Genomic DNA, 21,667 nt, shown 5'->3' on the forward strand with positions numbered 1-21,667 from the left:
AAAATATAATAACGTATTGTTGCAAAAATATATATACTTGCGTCGAGACTTTGAATACTAAATTTGCAGATAAGCGCAATCAAGAATATCTTATTGTGCATTTGTTAAAGAATATTTACAATATTGGCCTAAGAATTTATTGCTAAATTGCCTGTCAGAGCCAGGTTGCAAAATGTAGGTAACTCTGTAAACTTTATTAAACTGCTCTTGTTTGGTGGTTAGGATGACAACTTTATATTTGTTTATTGACAAATAATCATTGTGCATGTCTAACAATTTGGTCTAGTAACTTCATAGTTTCTCCAGTGGTGATATCAGTAATATAATACATTAGAATCACAAAATGGTTGAGGTTGGAAGGGACGTCTACATGTCACCTGGTCCAAGCCCCCTGCTCAAGCAGGGTCACCCAGACTCAGTTGCCCAGGACTGTGTCCGGATGGCTTTTGAATATTTCCAAGGATGGAGATTCCACAACCTCCCTGGGCAACCCGTGCCAGTGCCTAGTCACCCTCACAGTGGAAAAAGTGTTTCCTATGTTCAGATGAAACCTCCTGTATTTCAGTTTGTGCATTGCCTCTTGCCCTGGCACTGGGCACCACTGAAAAGAGCCTGGCTCCCTCTCCTTTACACCCTCCCTTCAGATATTTGTAGGCATTGATGAGATCTCCCTGACCCTTCTCTTCTCCAGGCTAAACAATCCCAGCTCTCTCAGCCTTTTCTCGTGGGAGAGATGCTCCAGTCCCTTAAAGAATGTTAGTTGCCCTTTGCTGGATTGTCTCCAGTATGTCTCTTGTACTGGGGAGCCCAGAATTGGACCCAGCACTCCAGATGTGTCTCACCAGGGCTGACTATAAAAGGATCACCTTCCTTGACCTACTGGCAACACTTCTCCTAATGCAACCCTTACATTCTCTAAGCAGAAAGCTCCTTTCAATATTGTGAAGATGTGTTCCACATGTTGCAAATACTGAACATTTTTGCCAGATTTTAATAAACAAAAATCCTCTCAGTTTTCCGTTAGAGAAAGTAAAAATCTCAGGATAAATCTTTATTACAAAAGACTGTGTAATTCTTTAGCTATCTTAAGTTAGTTCTCTTAGTTTAACTAGTAGTAGTAATATACGGTGGTCTTCACTTTCAGTTTTTCAAACATAGTATGTATAAGTATGTAAATATAATTTTAAAGAGCGATCCTATGTGTTCCATCCACAGGATTCTCTTTAGAAATGTTGGTCTTTCATCTGTGGAATGTGTATCTATGAGTTCTTCCGCAGAATATAGGATGCTTATAACTTGATAAGCAAGACATATATCTATATGGTATAGCATGCTTTTTTTTGTTCGTTTAATATATATCATGAAACAAGTTAAAATTTTGTTTGACAGCAGACTGTTGACTAAAATGTTTCTGCTAGGTTCTTCATTTTAGATTTGAATGTTTTATATTTGATCAAATTATAACCTTAGGAACACAGACATCAGTTACACCTATTGATGCTACCATAGATTTTTTTTTTTTATTCTCTCGTGCATCTTTTGATTAAAATGGGGAAATCTATAAGCCAAATTCCTAATTTTTTTCCTACTCTGACACTGATTTGCTGTGAATCCTTGGTTAAATCACTTCCCTTTGTATTTCAATTTTTCTCAGCTATGAAACTGAATTATATTTCTTCTTTCCCATGAAGGCTGTGTTTAATTGAATTTTTGTAATGCTTTCTGGAAGGCTTGATGAAATACTGTTAGCATACAAAACATTAACATAAATTGCATGTAAAGATTTTTAGCCTGCAAAGCTCCAGAAAGTTGAAGGTAGCATTCACGAATGAATGACAAGGAAGTCTTTATACCTTTTAAGAGTGTGTGCCCACTAACATTGCTTTACTTTACACACTCTGCCTCTTGTGTTATATTTATTTTAATTTCTGGTAATTATGTCTGGATGTCTTTGATCAAAATCTTAATAAATGATAGAGAATAGATTCTCAAAAACTAGTTCTGTGGACCTCCAGTAGTACTTGGAGCACTTGATGATTCACAGAGAGCTGGCTTGCCAAAAGACTGCACTGTCTCCTCCACATTTCCAGCTGCTAGTATGCATCAAACAACTACAAATTCATGAAATACTTTCCTAATATTTTTCCATGTAAACTATTCCTGTAGTTACCAGAGGGATGTTAGTGCTCATGAATGAGAGAAGACATGGTCCATGTCATTGCAAACAGGAAAGGAAGCATCCATGAAGCTCTCTTAATTAAAATGTGGTCCACCCCATGCAAAAACATCTGGAGTCTAAATTAAAAGTTCAGTTCGTTTGACATTTGCAATGCTTTGTTAACAAAGGTCTTTTGTTTTTCATTAGTGTAAGTGTAGTTTTTGCTTAAAAAAAAAAATCTTACTAGTTAAAACTTGGATGAAACAATGTATAGAAAGAAAAAGCCAATTGAACTTGCATGTTGTGTAACTTGATAAATTTATATGTTGCCTGTCTTTGCAAACGTAAATTGATTTTGTGATGTGCTGAAATCATCAAAACAATTGTATAATTGGAGAAATGGTATATGTGGAATATAAAGATACAAAATACATTTTTTGTTTTCTTTTAAAGTTCCCTCTATACATATGATGTACTATGTCACAGAATGTCCCAGCTATCGTGGAATTTGCCTGGCATATGAAAGTCAACAGAGAACCTCAGGCCTCTTAAGTAGAACCACACCCTGTGTAAAAGAAGAATGTATGAGGTATCAGTGTAGTGCTGGAGATAGAAACTGGCAATGCATAGTTTTACAGATGTTAACAGGGGAAAGCAAGGGATACCTTTGTACATGCTGGGTGCATTCTCTTCTTGCTATTTAAGTATTCAACATGCTAAGGCCATTTAAATAAGTCATCGTAGGTCACCGTTAACGTTACATCTTTCATCTGAATTGTGAGTAACTGCCTGCTGATATGCATTGCAGTCAGTTAAAATTACAGTCGCATTTAATCTTTTTATGGGTATTCTTTGGGGATTAGCTAACTGGTACTTAAGTCAGCTCTAATTTTCAAAAATATCTGTGTAATACAGATAGCCATTTGTTTTTACCTACCTCAGAAAAGAAAGGAGCACTGTACTTGAAAGTCAATGAAGTTTGGTTTCTGGTTTATGTGTTTTCAATATATCAACTATAAAGGCAAACATTAGGAGGACTATACACAAACCTGCTTTGATTTATTTGCATTTAGCATTGTAGCTTTGAGACTAAAAATAAAATGTGCATCTGACTTTGATTTAGATCTGTCCCTTGAGACAGAGAGAAACTGTCTATCACCAAGAATACATCAATATAGGGGGATTAACTGTTCACATGCAGTTTAAACATCAAAGTGTTTGTATGAAGTCATGGAAAATGAGTAATTTGTTTTATCATTCTCTGTGAAAACATAGAACGCCCCTTTTCAAAGTAAATAATCTTTATTTTAAAAACAAAAAGATTAATAGCACTCACTTTATGGAAGAGACATCTGTTAAGTAAAATACCATTAATACTGCTCCAGTCAGTACAATTGGTGTTTCTTCCTTTTATCGGTACCATCAGTGCACTGTATCAGTACGTTCTGTTCCCCGTTAAACAATGAGCAGACAGATGTGATGGCTCACTTTAGGATTATTTGTATTCATTACGGCATACAGCTTTCCGATTTCTGGGAAAAAAGTTAACAGTACTTAATTGCCCTCTATGTCAGGTGCTTTTAACATCCTTCTTTGCATTTTATCTGTGTGGCTAAATCCATCTCTTTTAATAGAGTAGACTGTAGTCATTAATGATACAAGTATGGCATTTGATCCACTTTGAGGAGGTTGCTGTGCATTTCATTAAATTATCAGACCAATTCTGTGGGCCAGCTAAAAGCTCTTTCATCACCTTTCCCTTCCAGTCTTCAACATAGTCTTTTGTTGCTGCCTTCTTTATTAAATTTCCCCTAGCAAACGTGGCTTTTCTCTTTTTCTGTTTTTATTTGCACATCACTACCATTCTTTTCATTGATTTTATGAAAAAGGCATGCATTTCTTGCCCTGAACATGTTAGTGTGTGAGTTACCCTATTCAAACCACTTCACAAACTGCTCATGAGACTGTGAGAATTTTAGAATATAAAAGGAACCGTTCTGGTTAAGACCAAAGGTCAATCTAGCCCAGCTATAGATGTCGCAACAATGGCCAAAATAAAATACTCAGAGAAGAGTGTATGAACAGGACTGATGTATATTTTGTTTCCCACTCATTCATTCTGATTCCAGCCATTCAAAGCTCAGACTTCCAGACTTAGATGTAGTTTCTATGAATTTGGAACCCTTCCATGGTCTTTCTCATTCATGAACTTGCCCAGTTTTCTGCTTAAACCCATATAAAATTTTCTATGTTTTCCTGGCTGAAGAGTCCTGTTTTTTCGAGTCATTGTATTTAATAATTTCTCACATGGAAACAGTACTCCATGGCTTTGATCACTCTTGTTGCTCTTCTCTAACCTTTCCCTATTTCTGTTCTGAAATAGAGGTCCACAGCTGCACTCAGCAGTCAAGATGCAAGAACACTGTGGATTCATACTTGGGAATAATTATGTTCTCTGGCATTTTTTTCCTTTCCTGATTATATCCAGTGTTGATTTTGCTTTTCTGATTGATATCGAGCACTGAGTTAGCAAGTTCTTGGAAATATGTATCATTACCCCATGGTCTACTTTCCTAAGCAGTAATGGTTAGCTTAGAGCCCATTATTTTGTGTGTGACGTTAGGTATAAATTTTAGGAATCTGAAAAACTTTTCAAAAATCCAAGTAGCCTATATCATCCTTTATCCACGTGATTCTTCATGTATGCATATAACCCAAAGGCTGGTCTTCTGCTTTCAAGATTACGTTTAATAATGTAAGTAATGAGGACTAGCTGAGGCACAGCTAATTTATTTTTTTTTCCACACAAAAAGTATGTGAAATAGAGGGGATATATTTAGGAGGCACTTGGGGAGAACAGATGATGAGCATCTTCCTTAACTCCATTTACAGACAGTGTTGACATGAGGTCTTGGCATTGGAATTCAGAGAAAGAATTGAAAAATGGGATGGCTTGAGGCATGGGCTTACACTTAGGGCCTGAGTTCCTTTTATGCTGAGAACAGGTCACAGGTCTTTATTAAAACAGCGGGGGAAAAAAAGCAAAAATCTTTCTAGTTGGAAAAAAAAATTGCTGTAAATTGAATATACTTTATAGCATGCTGAGAAGCCACTGCATTAAATGTGTCCGATGTCCCAGGCAACTTTATTTCAACTCTGTGTGGCATCTCAAATGTATATTTTTCTGCAGTTCATGAGTAAAGTGCTTCAGTAAAATGTGTTAGGTAATATATACCATAAGCTGAAAATATTTCTGGTTTAATTTGGTGCTGGACCAAGAAGAGAGATTGAGGGGTGTTACAATTTTGGGGTTATTTCCTGTGAGGAAGGATTTTATTTCTGGAGGGGTAGAGGAGTTGTTGGTGTTCAAACTAAAAACTTTGTGGGCATGTGTCCATCAGATCTCTGTGACACTAGAATGACTGCTGAACATTAGGGTTTAGTATTTTGTTTCACATGTAGTTAAGTTTGGATTGCTTAGGGTCTGTTGTCTCTCATATTTTTTCCAGCCTTAGAAACACACAGGCAGACCAGTACCAGGGGCTACTCTGGGAAGAAGCAGCAAACATTGCATCTCATCATAAATTAATGGAGTGGAAAATCAATGCTTTGATGAACATAAGGCCGTTGTAAATGAAGCATAAAATATGAATGAATACTGCTTTACTGTGGTAAAAGTGAAATGGTTGATTCTTATAGGAGGGAAACATTAGAGATTGATAGATACCTCTAGCCAATTTTACTTTCAAGAGGAGATGTACAGTAGCATTTGAAAAATATTTTATAGCTACATTTTATAGCTGTAAAAACATTTCTGCACTATAATCTGTGAAAAACACTTTAAATGCAATATGTAGGCCTCCTGCCTGATTGCATCCTGAAAATATGAGGAAGAATCCGTTTTACACATTCATTATTAATATAGAACTGCAGGTTCTGTATTTTTTTTTCTGGTAAGGAACCAGATATGTTACAGGAAAAGTAATTGCAAGTAAAAAAACCTGATTGCAAATTAAGTTACACATTAAAATACAAGACTTCTTATGAAGATAATACAATAAATTTTAGTTTTGGTCCAAACATGGCTCACTAAGTGTGAAATCTACTTAACTTCCTTTCTCATGCAGCAGGTGAGAAAGAAGAAAGTACTGTTTTCTTGTTAGAAGAAATAACCTTTAATTCTGACTTTGAGTTTTGCGAAACTGATTTGCCCTACTTTATTCACTGAAAGTCGGCACAAGAATGCACCTTTCTGTCCTTCCAGGCTTTTTCCAGCATGTGCCATGGTCAGTTGTCAACATTGCAATTAAGGACTTTTTCGTACTGGGTGTCCTCATGCTGCCCATTTCAGGAACTGATTTAGCTATCTTTCAGGCATAACTTCATCTATTTAGTCTTGTATTATTCCTGTACATTTTTTTAAAATCTAACAAAATTAATGTGTTAGTATAAAAGAAAAACAAAAATACTAATTTTGGTTTGGGTTCTTACCTAAATTATCTCCACCTTATTTTCCCTGTCTCATTTCTATTTTCTTGTTCTCGCTAAATGACTAAAGAATCTTTGTTTTACTCTTGTTTCACTTTTGACAGTTCTTCTTGTACTTTTTGAAATCTAAAATATCCTTCCTTGCTGGTCAATCCTTTTACCCCATTTTGTAGGCTTCTTACTCTTCCTATTCTTGAAGCAAAAATTCATCCAACCCTCTAGTAAAATTCCTTCCCCTTACCTATGATAATGGAGTTGTTATTGTTCTAGTACCTTTGACCGCAATGTGTTCTTGTTCTACTCTTCACATAATGCAGAAGAAAAATTATCCTGGAAAAAAGGGCCAGATTTGGAAATTCCTGTATACTTTTCTCCTACTGCATCTTGCATTCCTACTGTAGAATGTAACAGTGGGATAAGACGGCCCTTTTTTAGCTAAGCATACAATCTAAGGGTAAAAGTTTATTCCTAGAAGGTGGGAGATATTGTTTGAACCTCATTAGTCTCAGAAGGAAAAAGAATCCAAATATCTGGAAAACTGATTTAACCAGGTGGTTGTTTTATAGGAATAGGTCCTAATATCATTAGCATATTAACTGTCAGTACAATTTTTTCCCAGTTACAGAAAATTAGAGAAATACTTGTACATACATAATATTTTTGCATACATATAATTACAGAAATAGAAAAACCAGTCTCATGTCCACTACCTAATTTAGTTTATTGGGACTGAGTATTGGTTACAAGTTCAGTCCTGTGAGATGCAAATGGATCCCATTGTTCATGAAACTTGACCTTCATTTGTTATGGAAAGCATATTTCTTACAATCTTAAAAACTGAGCATTTGGAACTGTTAGGAAATAAGCAGACAACAAGACAGACATCATTGCTTCTAAATTGATGGTATGCCTGCACTTAGGTTACTCTGTTCAGTTCTGGATCTCCACTCCTCGTTCCCCCTCTCCATCTTAAAAAACACAGAACTAGAGAGGCTATACAAGACAGAAGAACAATGAAAGGCATGAATCTTCTTCCATGTGAGGAACAACTAAGTACACTAGGACTCCTCAACCTGAGAAAGATATGAATGGGAAAGATTGCAAGAGGTCTGTAAAATGAGAAGTTGTGGAGAGAAGATGAACAGATTGATTGTACACTCTCTCTTATAGTATAAGAATGAGAGAGCATGAAATTAAGCTAGCAAGTGGTTGGTTCAAAGCAAAATGTGATGGCTTTTCATATATTATGTTACTGTAATCTTTTCATATGTTATTGTAATTTGCAATATTGCTTATAAATCATAGGAGCAATGGCTTGTTTTGTTCATTGTGCAGGTAACTGCTTGTCTCTATAATTAATAGCAGCATGTAGGAAAAAAGATCTGTGGTTACTAGACAGTTATGGTAGCAGTATAAATAGTAATTTTAATACTGCTATTAAAGTATGATAATATACAAATATATAGTACTTGTATGTTGCTTTATATATGTACAATATATATGGTATCTAATGCTATTTAATATATTACTAAATTATTAATGTACCTATTACATTGATATACAACATATAATATCCATTATACTTGTGATTAAGATTATTAATAAAATATTAACATTATCAATATTTTTACATTATCTAAGCTGCCTGCTCACATAAGTGTTCATTTCATTGCTGTTTCTCCCATTTCAGTTTTTTAATAAATATTTATGTGATTGATTTTTAACTAAAGAAATGTACTTATGAGCTATGCTTTTAAGGAATCACATACTTCTCTAAGTAATTAGCTTACATGGGTATATGCTTTTTTTATAACAATGAAACCTGTAGACAGTTCCTTCAGTATTAATCATCAGTAAAGTATTTTTGTTGTTTGATAATGCTACTGATGTTTCATGTTTTGTTATACCCAGCATAGTACACTATCACAGTCTTGACTCATTGGGTTGCTTTTGAAGATTGTCAGGGAGCTTTATGTGGTAAAAACCACAGCTTTCTGGAGTAGACTGCACTTGTGTTGAGAGGTTCCCACTGATTTTTCTTATCCTGGTGTGATTGAAAGTTTTAGTCTTTTCAGGTCTTAAGTCTGGGATCTAAATGGGATGTTTTTCATATTGGTCAGGTTGAGACTTTTGAAGATTAGCAACAGAGCTTTTGTAGTTAAGGGCAAGTTAAGTCAGTTTGCACAGACATTACAGCATAACAATATTTGACTTCAGGATTGACAAATTTTATTTGTTGTATATATTTTTGCTTTAAAGTGCCGGGGCAGTAATATGGTTCATGAAGCCCATTGTTGGTAGATTGCATACCAGGTTAACAGAACCTTATCCAAAGCAGCGTGACTTACAGAATTGTGGAAGAAATACTAACTGTTGTTCAGAAAGTATAAACAGTATTGTTTCTACTTGCTTTTCAGCAAATAATAGAAGGGCAGCCTTTGAGAAGCTCCAGAGGCATCTGGCTTATGGGGCATGATTACTCTTTATGCATGACCAACCAACTTCACCTGTGCACAAACCCCAAAACATAATACTAATTTTCTTCAGTTCTTTGCATCTTTCTATAGACTAGACTTTTTGTGTCACAGGCGTGGATGTGAAATCATCTTGTTGAGTCCAACCCTGACTCTCCCTAGAGTGGTAATTAATCTTTCAGCGATACATACCTTATGTCTAAACCAAAAATATGAAATTTGATTATTCTATATTTAGCTAAGTGCTACCTACACATAATTGTATTTTGCAAAAAAACCCACCAACCCAGGACGTTTCTACTATGTGTTTAACTACAAAGGTCTAAACATTCTGAGTATAGATTTATATTTTTGTTATATGTACTTTACTCCCTGAAGTGCAATAAAAGAAAATTTCATTCTGAAGGCTACATGAACTCCAAAATTGTAAATAAGTATTGTTCTGCTCAATAAACTGGTAACTACTCATGGAGATTCAAATTAAGGAAATTGTGCTTTGTGTTTTATTTTGTCCTTCTTTTTCCTTAACAGCCTGTTTACTGTTGACCTGTTTAATTTACAGACACATATATACCTATAAACCTGTTTCCATAGATGTAATAGGTTTTTAATGTTTGACGTGGCTGAAAGAATTGATTAATTTTTTATGTTTTATCTTGTGTTCTGTTCTTTAGAGTACTCGAGTAGCTTTAGACCATCTGGAGTCTGTTCCTGAGAAACTGAGCCTGTTAGAAGATTTCAAAGATGTTGGAGTGAGAAATATTTCATTTGACTCTTTCAGTAGTTCTAAAATATTTTGGTTAATTAATGTTCTCTCCATTTGTGTAGTTAAGTTGATTAATAAGATTTAAAATTACATATGTACATATTATTAAGACAAAAACATACAGCAACATATTTTCATGTTTATACAGATTTTTTGGGGTTATAAATGTAGTCCTAATTAATAACACTGCTGAGGTGCTCCATAATGTAAGCAAACGTTGATAACTGGGCATGGTAGGTCAAGTCCTAATTACTGGTTCAGAATATTTGTATTGAATGGTAAGTCCTGATGTTACTTGTTAAAAAATGAAGATTTTGTAATTAAATAAATTATGCCAGTTATTTAAATATTTAAAGTAATGAGTGAAAATAGGTGCGCTTTACAGCTTTTTCTGTTTGTTTGTTTTGACATAATGCCAATAATTGTCACTTATTTTCCCAGTATCACTATCAAATCAAGGTTGGTTTGTTTGGACACAGAGGGACATATTGACAGTAGTGGTGGAGTACTGTCAAGAGTGATAAGCCTCAAATTAGATCTTCAGTGGCTAAGTAGCTATTAATACTTAGTAGTATTATTACTTAGTAGTATTATTACTTTCCATATGTGAAGTTGGTGGTTTACTAAAAAAGAATTTGGAACCTTATTGCACAATATAAATTTTAAATCAGTATTAAGTCACAGATCAACAAATGCATAATGATTTGCATTTTATTTGCTATATAGAATTTCTCATTCTGAAGTAGTCATAAACATTTCAAAACATCCTTGTTTGGAACATTGTTTATTCTCAGTGTTCTTGCATGAGGACATATGTTAATAATTGTACACTATTTATTGCTATCACCATCAACAGAGTTAGGAACACAAATGCTGATTGAAATGTTTGGGGGTTTTTAAGAAAAATATTGTTGAGATGTATAGTTTTAATTTCATGTTCCAGGTATCCCCAAAAAGAGCTTTTTGCTCTGACAGAGGTGGACATTTGCCTTCTGTTTCTGAAAGTTCCGCACTGCTAAAGGAAAAATTCTGCTCTCAGCTAGGCGAAGAGAAGCTTGAATGCGGGTTTTCTACAATCTCCTTCACTCTTGCTTAACATTACTATGAAATTACATTGTCATTTTCTGGTTTGCTGTAGTTATTACTTATCCAGCATTCGTGAGATTGGAAACGAAATTCTTTGGTTTAATTTGCGCTCTATCCTTCTCCCTGACGCTTAGTTTTTTACAGACTGTTTTCTTAAGATGAATCCCTACCAACATCTATGTATTGTTTAATAAATAGTTTATTGCTAAAGAGAGCTAAGCTTTATACCTCAGCTGTGAGAATGATGTCAGTTTGCAGTTTCATTAGTTCTAATACATTGGAATTTTTTTTGTACAATAGCATATTTTTACGCTCAAGTGGTATGCATGAATGAAGTATTTCAAAGCCATTCATTGCTTTCCACTGCTAGGAAGTTCTTCCCTTAATGTTGTCATAGGAAGGCAGAAGGAAAGAGAAAGTAAATCTTTGATAATGCCTCACAAGTTGTCTGGTAGTTGTATTCATTCAAGTGAATCATTAGCTAGTTCAGTGAGAAGCATTAAGTTTTCTTATTTGAAAATACTGTTTAGTCCATATCCTTAGAACGCTTTTTTTCTTCAAGTGCTTGTTTCTACAGTATTGTAATTAATTTTTCACCACTGCAGAATTTCTTCGTTAGAAGGTATGATATTACCGAATTTTGCAAAGAATTACAATAAATCATTTATCAGTTAAGGATGAGACTGTTCACATTTTAACCTGTTTTCATTTTAACATTACTTCTCTGTATAGAACGTTATGGTTTCGTATGGCCCCTGTATTTCAACCTCTGGAAGTTAGTAATTAATTCATTCTTGCTGTATTGAAAATCCTTGGTGATACCTGTGTTTACAATAGTCAGCCAACATTTATTAAATGCTTTTCGCATTAAGAAATCATTTAGATCTTTCAATGCATTTCTAGGAGTCCCATTGCCGAAGGGAGATGATTGAGGAAAGGTATACGAAGTATAAAGAAATAGTGAGTTCTCTGCAGCAACAGCTGGAAGATTCAAAACAAAGAGTTCAACAGTTCAAGGTATGTGTGTGTACTCCACTTTTGTTTCCCAATTACTTTCAATCAGCAGCGTAAGCTTATTTGATGTATATTAACTCCTAGTACAAACACAGACTAAAATCACACGTGAATGTTTCTGGTTTATGTAGCTGCCATGGCTGATGTAAAATTCGATGACAGAAGTGTTGTCTTCATTGTAAAGTGCCATGGATACTTTCCAAAAATATTTAAAATTTCACAGAAAAGTGTCTTACTGTGTCTTACTACTCTGAAGTGTTTACCTGCTTTGTCAAATCGCTGTCTACAGCAATTTTTTGATTGGTTTGTGCAATTTCCCCTTGTCTTTTCATGTAAAAGATAAATATAGAAACCTGATTCCTCCATTAAAAGGATGATTAATTTGTAGATCTTGTATAGTGATTTCTCAGTAGTTGATCTTTGCATTCTTTACAAAATTTGCATTCTTTACAAAAGATACTGTGTGATGTCTATTTCATACCTAAATGAAATCCAGGCAGAGGGGAAGCGATTTGATAAAGGTCACTCAGGGGACTGATAGCAGGGCTAAGCATAATTTCCTAACTCCCTGCAATACAAATCCAGTGCTCTTGTTTAGAAACATTGCCTGGGGTGAGTTCACCTTTCCAATTGTTAACACACTTTCTTTCTCTTCATATTAGCTTGTTCATTGTCATATCACTTCTCAGTGAGCATCTCGCTTTGGCAGAACTACAATTTCTTATGGACGTGGTTGAAATAAGTGATCAAAACTGAAGAATCATGCTAGTATTTCTGCTACTTATCACAATCAAATCAAGATTGTTTGGCAATGAATCTTACCAGTGTCTCTAAGCAGTTGAGCTCAAAATCTAGGATCACATACCATGTATCAAAAAAATTTAAGCTGTTTGTATTCCCCACCTCCTCCATAGCGGTCTTCCTTCTGTAAAATGAGGGCATACTTACCAGTAGGTCTTTTAAAAAGTGGAAAAAGTAAAATAAATACAGAGTATTTTAACTTAGTAAGTTGTTGTTGTAAGAAGGAGGTATTAAGGTACTTGAAAAAGCCATCTTGCTCTTCTGTAAGAAAGAATTGAAAGGAAGAAACAGGACAGATTCACTTTCAGTCTGTTACTAATGATAATCTTCAGTTTCTTGAATTTCTCTTGCGTTCACACAAGAGTTGCTAATTCAGTAGCCATTAAAATTTGGAAAACATTGAAAAGCTAAGTGGAATGCAATCAGCTGACGATAGAATATATTACACTAAGCTGACTGAACTTACTGAGCTCGCATGATTTGAACTCTAAATTCAGAATCCAGTATAAAGCTGATTCCAAAACAATATTTTCTCTTTCTTTAGACAACAGAGAGCATTTAATGGAGAGCTTCCATTTAGTCAGGCCTAATTGGATTTTTGCATGACATGCAGTATTCTTTGCTGTCACGGCTGTTACAAATAGAACAGAATGTTCAAAAACAAGTAACAGACGGGTGCTAATCTGATTTCAGTGATCAGGCTAGCTTAGTCTAAAAAAACCCTTTTTAATGCTTGCCTTTCTTACCCTCCCTTGGAACGAACTCAAATACATTGGGTTTTTTTTTATGTTACTGTTTGTCAATTGAGAGTCTCTAAAATTGATTGGTGGCAGAGTGTAGGCTTGAGGACATCAAAGTTCATTCTTTCTGATAGTTTGATTCATGCTCTGTACACAACGTAGTGCTTCTGCTATACAAAGTAGACAATTGGTAGGTGATAAGAAAATGCATGTTTTAAAAAAGGGAGTCTTGTAAAATTTTAACATTGACCATTTTAGTTACAATTACTTGTAGAATTAATCTTTCTCCTCTGTTATGATCTTCTTTCTAGCCTTTCTTGTAATACACTTCTTTCAGCTTGCTTGCCAACATAAATCTCAGACAGGCATTATCTAGTCCTGTGTCTTAGCCTTTTTTCATTTTAAGGAGCAAAAATGAAACCAAAGTTGAATGTTCCCCTAAAAGCAGTTATTTTTCTTCCTGTCTTATGATTTCATTTGTCCCCACTCAATCTTCCTACTCTGTAGTCTTATCAGATGGCTGTAAAATACCTGTTGCTTAGAAGCCCAGGATAATCATACTTGCTATTTGTGTATATTAAAATGTAAGATTTCGAGTAATAAAGGAGGCCAGAGGCTGGCAGAATACCATCAAGTACAACAATCATGATTTTTCAACCGAGAAAGGGCTGAGTAATAGTAGATAAAGAAGAAATTGGGGAAAAAGAAAGTAAATATAATATATAAAAACAAAAGAAATAATAGAGAATACCAACTGAAGCAAAATAAAAAGAGACAGCTAGCAGAAAACTAAAGATAAATGTTATGATGGATAGATGAAAATATTTTAGGACAGTTTCCCTGCCACAAACAACTGACCATCTAGTCAAACACAGCATACAGATGTAATTGTAAATGAAGCACATGAGAACGGGCACATTCTGTACGTTAAAATTTCTGTAAAGAAAAAGCCATCTTGTATTGCAGATGCTGGCAGAAGCACCTTGCTTGTTTAAAAGCTCTGTTCTAAGATAGCATTTCTGGAAGCAGAATGAAAAGACAAAACCTTTTTTTATTCTTTAAAAGTTGTTATTGTTCTATGTACACTTTAGATATTAAGTCTCTCATCAGCACATAAGGGGATTAATATGTATAATTCCCATTAGCCTTAATAGGAGTAAGTCCCTCTTCAGTGATGGGACAAAAGCTCATTGTATCTCTAAATTAATATTGGATTTTATTTTGTTTTCTGTTTAGTTTTCAAATCTTAATATCAGCATGAATGATAAATTGCAAGATGTTTTAACAAAATTCCCTAAGGCTGTTTATGATAAGAATTCAGTAGCAAAATTGAGTATTATGAACGGATGCATTTGTGCATTATTATCGCTTCTCATTTCAAGAAACTGAGTAATTTGGATACCAAGCCAAGCTTTTAATCTTATTTTGGAAGGTATTGCAACTCGGGACTACTTGCTACAGTGCTAATAAAGATTTACAGAGATTTTTGTTTAAATGGCCTTTTTAAAATTATGATCTTTTTTCAGCTTATAGACCAAATGACTTTACTCACCAAAAAGCTATGCTGTATGGGTCTAGCCATAAATAGTAACATTGTACTTCAGACTTTATTAAATGGTTTCAAAAAAAAATGGAAAAGCATCTTCAGGTATTTTGATTCGAGAAATCAATGAAGTTTGAGTTTCCCCAGTGGCAGGGAAAATTATTATTACTACTTACTTGTGGAACTTCAGTGAGTTAATGTGGACCATTCATTGATGAGGAATTCATCATTCACTGATGTCTGCCCTGCCGCTATGCTTTGTCCTGAACTGTGGATGTGATGTAAACAGGAAAGAGAGCATTGTTACAACTTAGTGTAGTGACAAAAACTTGCAGTGCTCCCAATGCTTTTCTCAAGGCAAAGCATTTTTTTGCAGAGATTTTGTAGTGATGAAATGGACATGAAATTCATAAGCAAATTAATCTGAACCTAACTGCAATACTGAGCATTCTGAGACGTCAAAGCAGTATTGTTCAGCATGTGTGAAATCACAGCATATACCTGTATGTGTGCTACTGTACATTTTTGTTAAAGTTTACAGCTGCTTGATATTAAAAGATAAATATTATTTTTATTTGGCTGCCATAGGATGTGAAAATGGATGCTGAAATTTCTGATATAGAAGTGGCTTCTCCCTCTTCTAGTTGGCGAACTCAAAACAGGTTTTTGTCCAGCTCACTGCTCTCAGATTCAGGTTGTAAGTATTGTTTTACAGAAAAAAAAATCTGCAAGTAATGTATGTTCCTCTTTTAAAGCTGTTTTACTTGAGAGAGTAGGACACTCTACTTTTCGACTAAAAAATTCTAGAACCATCTTAAGAGTCCTCCTGTGTTTTAGCTTCAGGTACTGGATGGATGCCTTTGTCTAGGACATACTTAATTACATCCCACTGATAGCTGTTTGGTTTTTGTAACGGGGACATACAATATATTCTGTCTGTCATCCAAACCTATGCCAAGAAAAAAGGCTACATTTGGATTCTGAATCTTTGCATGAAGAATTGTATCTGTGTAAACTGTGTATCTCTACAGAGACCAGAGAGACATCCTCAGCCAAGGATTCTTTCCCAGATCTTTCATTTGTGGCAGTTTAACAGTGAAAGTTGAATTCACTAATTCTGCTTCTACTTTAATAGCTGTTTTTTAACTATTCTTTCTATCCCCTGGTGCATATACAACTTGTGGTCATGCAAGGTCACAGGATCTGTGATATAGCTAGGAACTGCTCAGTAAAAGATAGGACATATTAGATCTTTATCTGATAAAGGCACACCTTTGCATGAGTGTCAAAACTAACTTTAAAAAATGGTTTTTAAGGTTTTTTTTGAGCATATCAGCACATGGATATCAGAATACTTTTATTCAGAAGGTTATCACCTTCTATTTGTTTTCAATGTAGCCAGTTTGTGTACTGGGAACCTATTCAGTAAGTTGCGTTCTGTGTAATGGGAAGTTCTATTTCAGGCTTCATTGCACTCTCAAACCTTTGCATCTTAGAACAAGTGCTGCAGTACATTACTGCTCACCAGTAAGCCCTGAGTTGATCTGATGAGGTTAAAGGTAATTGCTTTCTTTTCCTTTCAGAATCTGTGGGTTGTGATTAACATCTTTTTGCAGAGCATACGGCATACCAATACTGGGAATAAAGCGTAAGAGCAAATGCCTCCATCTCATCTGTACTTCAGGAACAGTTTCCCCTGACTCAGAGTTGTTTTTCCATTTTTCCTAACCTCATCCCTGTCAAAGTCTTGCAAGTCAAAATACAGCTCAGCCTGGTTGGGGTATAGAAAAGAAATAACCCATACCTTGCGGGCATGTTGGACTAGATAACCTCCAGCAGTCCCTTCCAACCTCAACAACTCTGTGATTCCGTGCAAAAACTTGCTGAAATTTAAAGATGCAGCATAAATGTTCCTAAAATATTACAATATCTTTATATTGCTTAACCTGAATGGAACTTGCTAGCACTTTGTTACTTTATTTAGTCATTTTTAGGCAGTTGTCAGAGAAATAGGATCCATGTGATCTGAATACCAATCTGATGAACCAGTTCTGTGTATTTATTCTCTGATCTAACTGGTTTTTACCAGCACTAAGCTTTCTGGAGGTTAAAAAATAAGTGATGAATGAAAGACAGTAGTGATTCAATGTTGATCATTATGAAATACTTGCAAAGTCTTCAGTAATTGAGGAAGGCTCCTTTTGCAACCATGTTCAGGCATGGCTGAGAGACTTTTTTTTTTTTCCTTGCTTAAAACTTTTAGGAAGGTATTTCCCACATCATAAATGAAGCTGCTCTTCATATTTCATATTTTCCAAATCCCAAAATGGTGCTGAGAGTGTTTTTTGTTTTGTTCTTTTACCCAGATGGTAAAGAGCTATTTTTAAAAATAATTTTTTTTAAAAAAGCAAAAAAGTAAGAAAACAGTGACTGTGTTTCACTTTTTCCCATTTGTTTTTAAGGGAAAGGAACTGCATACAAAAATCTTTAGCATTTTAGTTTCTTACTTGTATTCTATAAAAATCCATTAGTCAAGTTGTATGAGTCTAAAACAGAGAAGTAAGCATAGAATATTTTCCTATCCCTGATTTGATTTGACTCTGATAGAATGAAGGTGGTGTTCTTAATTTCTCACTTTGCTGATACTTTTCTCCTAAGGGTTAGTGCTATTATATGTTCTTTATTCTTATTTTACGTTCTTCATGCTCATATGTAAGTATGAGAGCAAGTTAGGTGCCCATTGAACTGTCATTCCAGGAAGGCATAGGTTTCCCATATGTGACGGAGAGAAAGAGACTTCACTGTAAGGTTCAAATTAACAATTTATTTGAACTTCACTCACAGGTCCAGTACACCACTATTGCAGGTTTTTATGGATACAATGGAGGAATGCACTATTGCCATTAAATACACTATTACAACCTCAAGTGATTTCGAGAATGTACTAACACAAACCACAAGTGCGCTAGATATTAATACCTTAAGAGTGCACTAATCACGATCTTAAAGCATGCCAAATACCATACGTATGTTTCTTAATCACTTACCTGCTCTCTCAGGCAAGGCCTCTTAATCCCTGGGAAGTTACCTTGTACAGCATCCTGGACAAGGGGGAAAGAATCTCCTACAGGCCAGTGTATCCTTGGAAAAAAGACTCCCCACTTTTCTGCCCAAACCTTACAGGTTTTATTCCCTGATTTGATGGGTGGGGGCAGGATTATGCACGAATGTTTATCCCTGGTGCCTTGATGATTCCTTAGTCTGTATGGCTAATTTTGTCATGTCTAGCACACAAAGTTACTGCATAGTGGTGGAACGGCACTGAGGGCGACATTTTGTTTGTCGAGGGATCATTCACAGCTCCATTCATGTTTGGGTTGTTCAGGCAACCCCGGGCTGAGCCCTTTCCACAGCTCCCCCCAAGTCATCTCTGCATAGATAAGGACTTGTCAAGGTGAGACAAAGCTGAGTCGCATCTCAACTCCCTGCATCTCGCCTTTGTGCTCCGAACCGGTTTAGCCACGTGATCCCATACACCATAGGTCCCATCACATCTTTCGCAGCCGTTTGTGGATGGATGTCTGTGGTAGCTTATGGCACTAAGGTATGTGAATTACTCCGTAGACTTTGGTTAGTGACTGAATGTTTTAACTTTATGCCAATCTCCACCAGTCAAATGTGTATTTTGAAGTTGTTGCTATAGTTCTTGAGGACAGTGAAAATTCTGCAGTGGTAGTAACATTAAGGAGCTTTTCTTGTAATTGCCAGTGAGTGGCAAATGATAAAATCAGCTACTTCAGTCATATTAGTTACATAAACACCATGAACTTTTAATTTCAGTAATGATATTATTTAGTTATTATTTGAGACTTTGACAGCGAAATATAATTTGAGGTCTTTTGCTCCCAAACCTCCTGTAGCTTTTAATATGTCTACCTATAAATGTCATCACCTATTTTCTGTGATTAATTTATCTCCTTACTTCTTCAGAAACAGAAGAATGGACGACTACTTTTTTTTTTTCATTTACCTTTTGGAGCAGTTTGCAAACCTTTGTGATTTAATGTTTCCCCACTCCATCTCTCTTAAATTCATGAAACTGTACAGATTATAGAGTCAATAAGTAGTACTAGAAGCTCCCTTCTCAATGTGGGTCTCTTATGACTTGTAGAGGGCATCAGACATGTTTGATATAATTTAATTTATCTGTGAGGGAGATCCTGGTATTTAAGTTTAAAATTGGTTGAAGAAAGAGGGACAAAAAATAAAAAAGGAAAAAATAAATAAGGAAACAACAATCTGCTTCCATATATATATTTCGTAAAAAGTTGCCAATACAGCAGGCAGTTAAAAGGAAAAGTAACACTAACATTCTGTTTTATTTCTAGTCTTCATGTTTCTGGTATAATTTCTACAATTATAACAGCTTTTCTGTAAGAAACTATTTTAAAGATGCTGTGGGAATGAGCTTTTATTTCTATACCCATTTTCTTAGAAAGGAAGAAGTTTAACTGAGAAAATAATTTATACAAGGAAGCATTCATTAGACATGGTTTGCAGTCTGTATGATTATCAGACCAAAATGGTTGATCTAAAAAGTCACTGCTAGTTGTTATCTAAAGAATAATCCTCAGAAATTGTTTTTCATGGTCACTGTATTTTTCTTAAATTTTGTATTATAAAGGTCCCTAGAGTTACACATGCTTTGCGTTAGCTTTCTCTTTGTATAGTTCATCACTTCAAGGTTTTAACCTGGATGGTTTCCCAGAAACCGTATGGCTTTCAGGCTTCCTATTGTTGTTGGGAATTTATGTGCCAGGGCTTCATAAGCTGTGACTTTAGGGAGATGAAAATAGCCACCAGTTCTCCCAACTTCTGTAGCTGGGATCACAGTCTTCTCTGACCCTTTGGCTCGATGATACACAACACTCTTCTGTTGACATGATATATAGTAGAAATGATATTATGGTTGAATAAAAACAAGTTGTCCTGAATGTTGATTTTTATTATCATAAAAATGTAACTCCTGCAGTGTATGCTGATGTCTGTCTTTATCCTTCTATGTATACTTTTTCATAAGTTCTTAAGACTGTTTGTATTAACATTTATAAGTAAGTAACTTAAAAGTAAAAAGACATTGTAACATCATGATGCTGTGGGACACCATTCTAGAACAAAACCTTCTAAGGCTGCTCAAACATAAGAACCTGGAATGATTGGAACCTTGACATCATCACTTTGAAAAATGCGAATTGATTTAGTTTAGCAATGAATTTTCTTTATGATTTTTCACTTTACTTTGAATACTGCCCACAGGAGGTACCACTGAAATAGCATACAGTAGCATAGTTTTGGACCAGTACTGAAAACTTTATACTGAAAAATGATAACTCACTGTTTTACTAATGTCCCAAACACAATTATTTCATTCTCCTTCTGAAGGTGAAAACCTCTCACTCCTCCTAATCAAACTGTGAAGGCTTGCTCCCTATTAAATAACTTTTGGTTACATACTGCTACAATTTTACTGGACTATTAAAAAATTGCACTCTGGGTATTTATTACAAACAATCATGAAGGAGCACTTTTCTTACACGCTTACGATATGAGGAAGGCTGTTAGAAAAAGGGTATGTTGTATAAGCTGATACCCACTTTCTACCCCTTAATTTCTGCCTTTTGTTAAATAATTGCTAGATGTTTGGATATTTGGATTTTTTTTTTCCTCCAGCACTTTATCATAGATGTTCTGTCAATTCATCTTGCCTAGATTTTGATGCAATATAAAGTATTTAGAAATAGGCATTATATATGCACCCCGTTGTGAAGGTATATACGCGGTATGGCATCCTATGAACACCTGTTCAGTGTCAGTTGTTGACTTTAGTCCATGCTATTGATAAAGATACTCCTTTGAGAATTTTCTGAGTGGTTTGCTTTGTCTTATTTAAACAAGAATGCTGGAAAATTAAATGGAAAATAAATGTTAGTGGAATTACCAAATCTTAAAAAAACGCAGTTTACATTTCTTCTGTATAAGAAAGCTCTTGGCCATGCCTGTATTATATAGGATTAAAATCTGTTTCTCTAGAAAAATAAGTCAATTTCTCAATTCATAGCATTACGAATATTGAATATTTATTAACACCATATTACTTGCTGTGTAAGTTATTATCTAATGAAATATATGTTTCATATAAACATTGATGGTCAGTCAGCAAAATGTATGTGTTTCTCTGAAGATGTTTAATTACTTTTTTGTCTGACTTATTTCTAGCACTTACGAAAGGAATGGTTCATTTTGATACAAGTGCCACCAAGGAAGATTCCATCAATGTTGCTGTCAGTGAAATGAAGCTGCAAGCAGAAAGAGGGAAGCAATAGAACATTTTACAAAAACACACCAGCTTTCTCTGTGGTAAATTCCATTCAACTCTCTTTTGATTTTGAACAGCAGTAATTCCATCTGCTATAGGAGTGATGCACCCTTAATGATTCAGCTATTGCCAAACACTTAAATGAAAGAGCACCAAGAGTGAGTTTAATGAACTCCTGTGATAATTTATGTAACTTCTACACCAAAGGTTTTCTGGGATTA

General features: G+C 35.1%; 1 protein-coding gene across 1 annotated transcript in view; it reads left to right on the forward strand.

Annotated features, from left to right (window-relative positions):
• CEP128 (centrosomal protein 128) overlaps nt 1-21,453 on the forward strand; it is a 129,586-nt gene extending 108,133 nt beyond the window's left edge. Inside the window, exons 20-23 of the mRNA XM_059819872.1 lie at nt 9,795-9,872; nt 11,876-11,989; nt 15,659-15,767; nt 21,347-21,453. Of these exons, the coding sequence (XP_059675855.1) occupies nt 9,795-9,872; nt 11,876-11,989; nt 15,659-15,767; nt 21,347-21,453 (408 nt within the window). The remainder of the gene's footprint in view (nt 1-9,794; nt 9,873-11,875; nt 11,990-15,658; nt 15,768-21,346) is intronic.
• Nucleotides 21,454-21,667: the final 214 nt, after the last annotated feature.

The sequence above is a fragment of the Gavia stellata genome, chromosome 7, assembly GCF_030936135.1.
Source record: "Gavia stellata isolate bGavSte3 chromosome 7, bGavSte3.hap2, whole genome shotgun sequence".
Classification (NCBI taxonomy): Eukaryota; Metazoa; Chordata; class Aves; order Gaviiformes; family Gaviidae; genus Gavia; species Gavia stellata.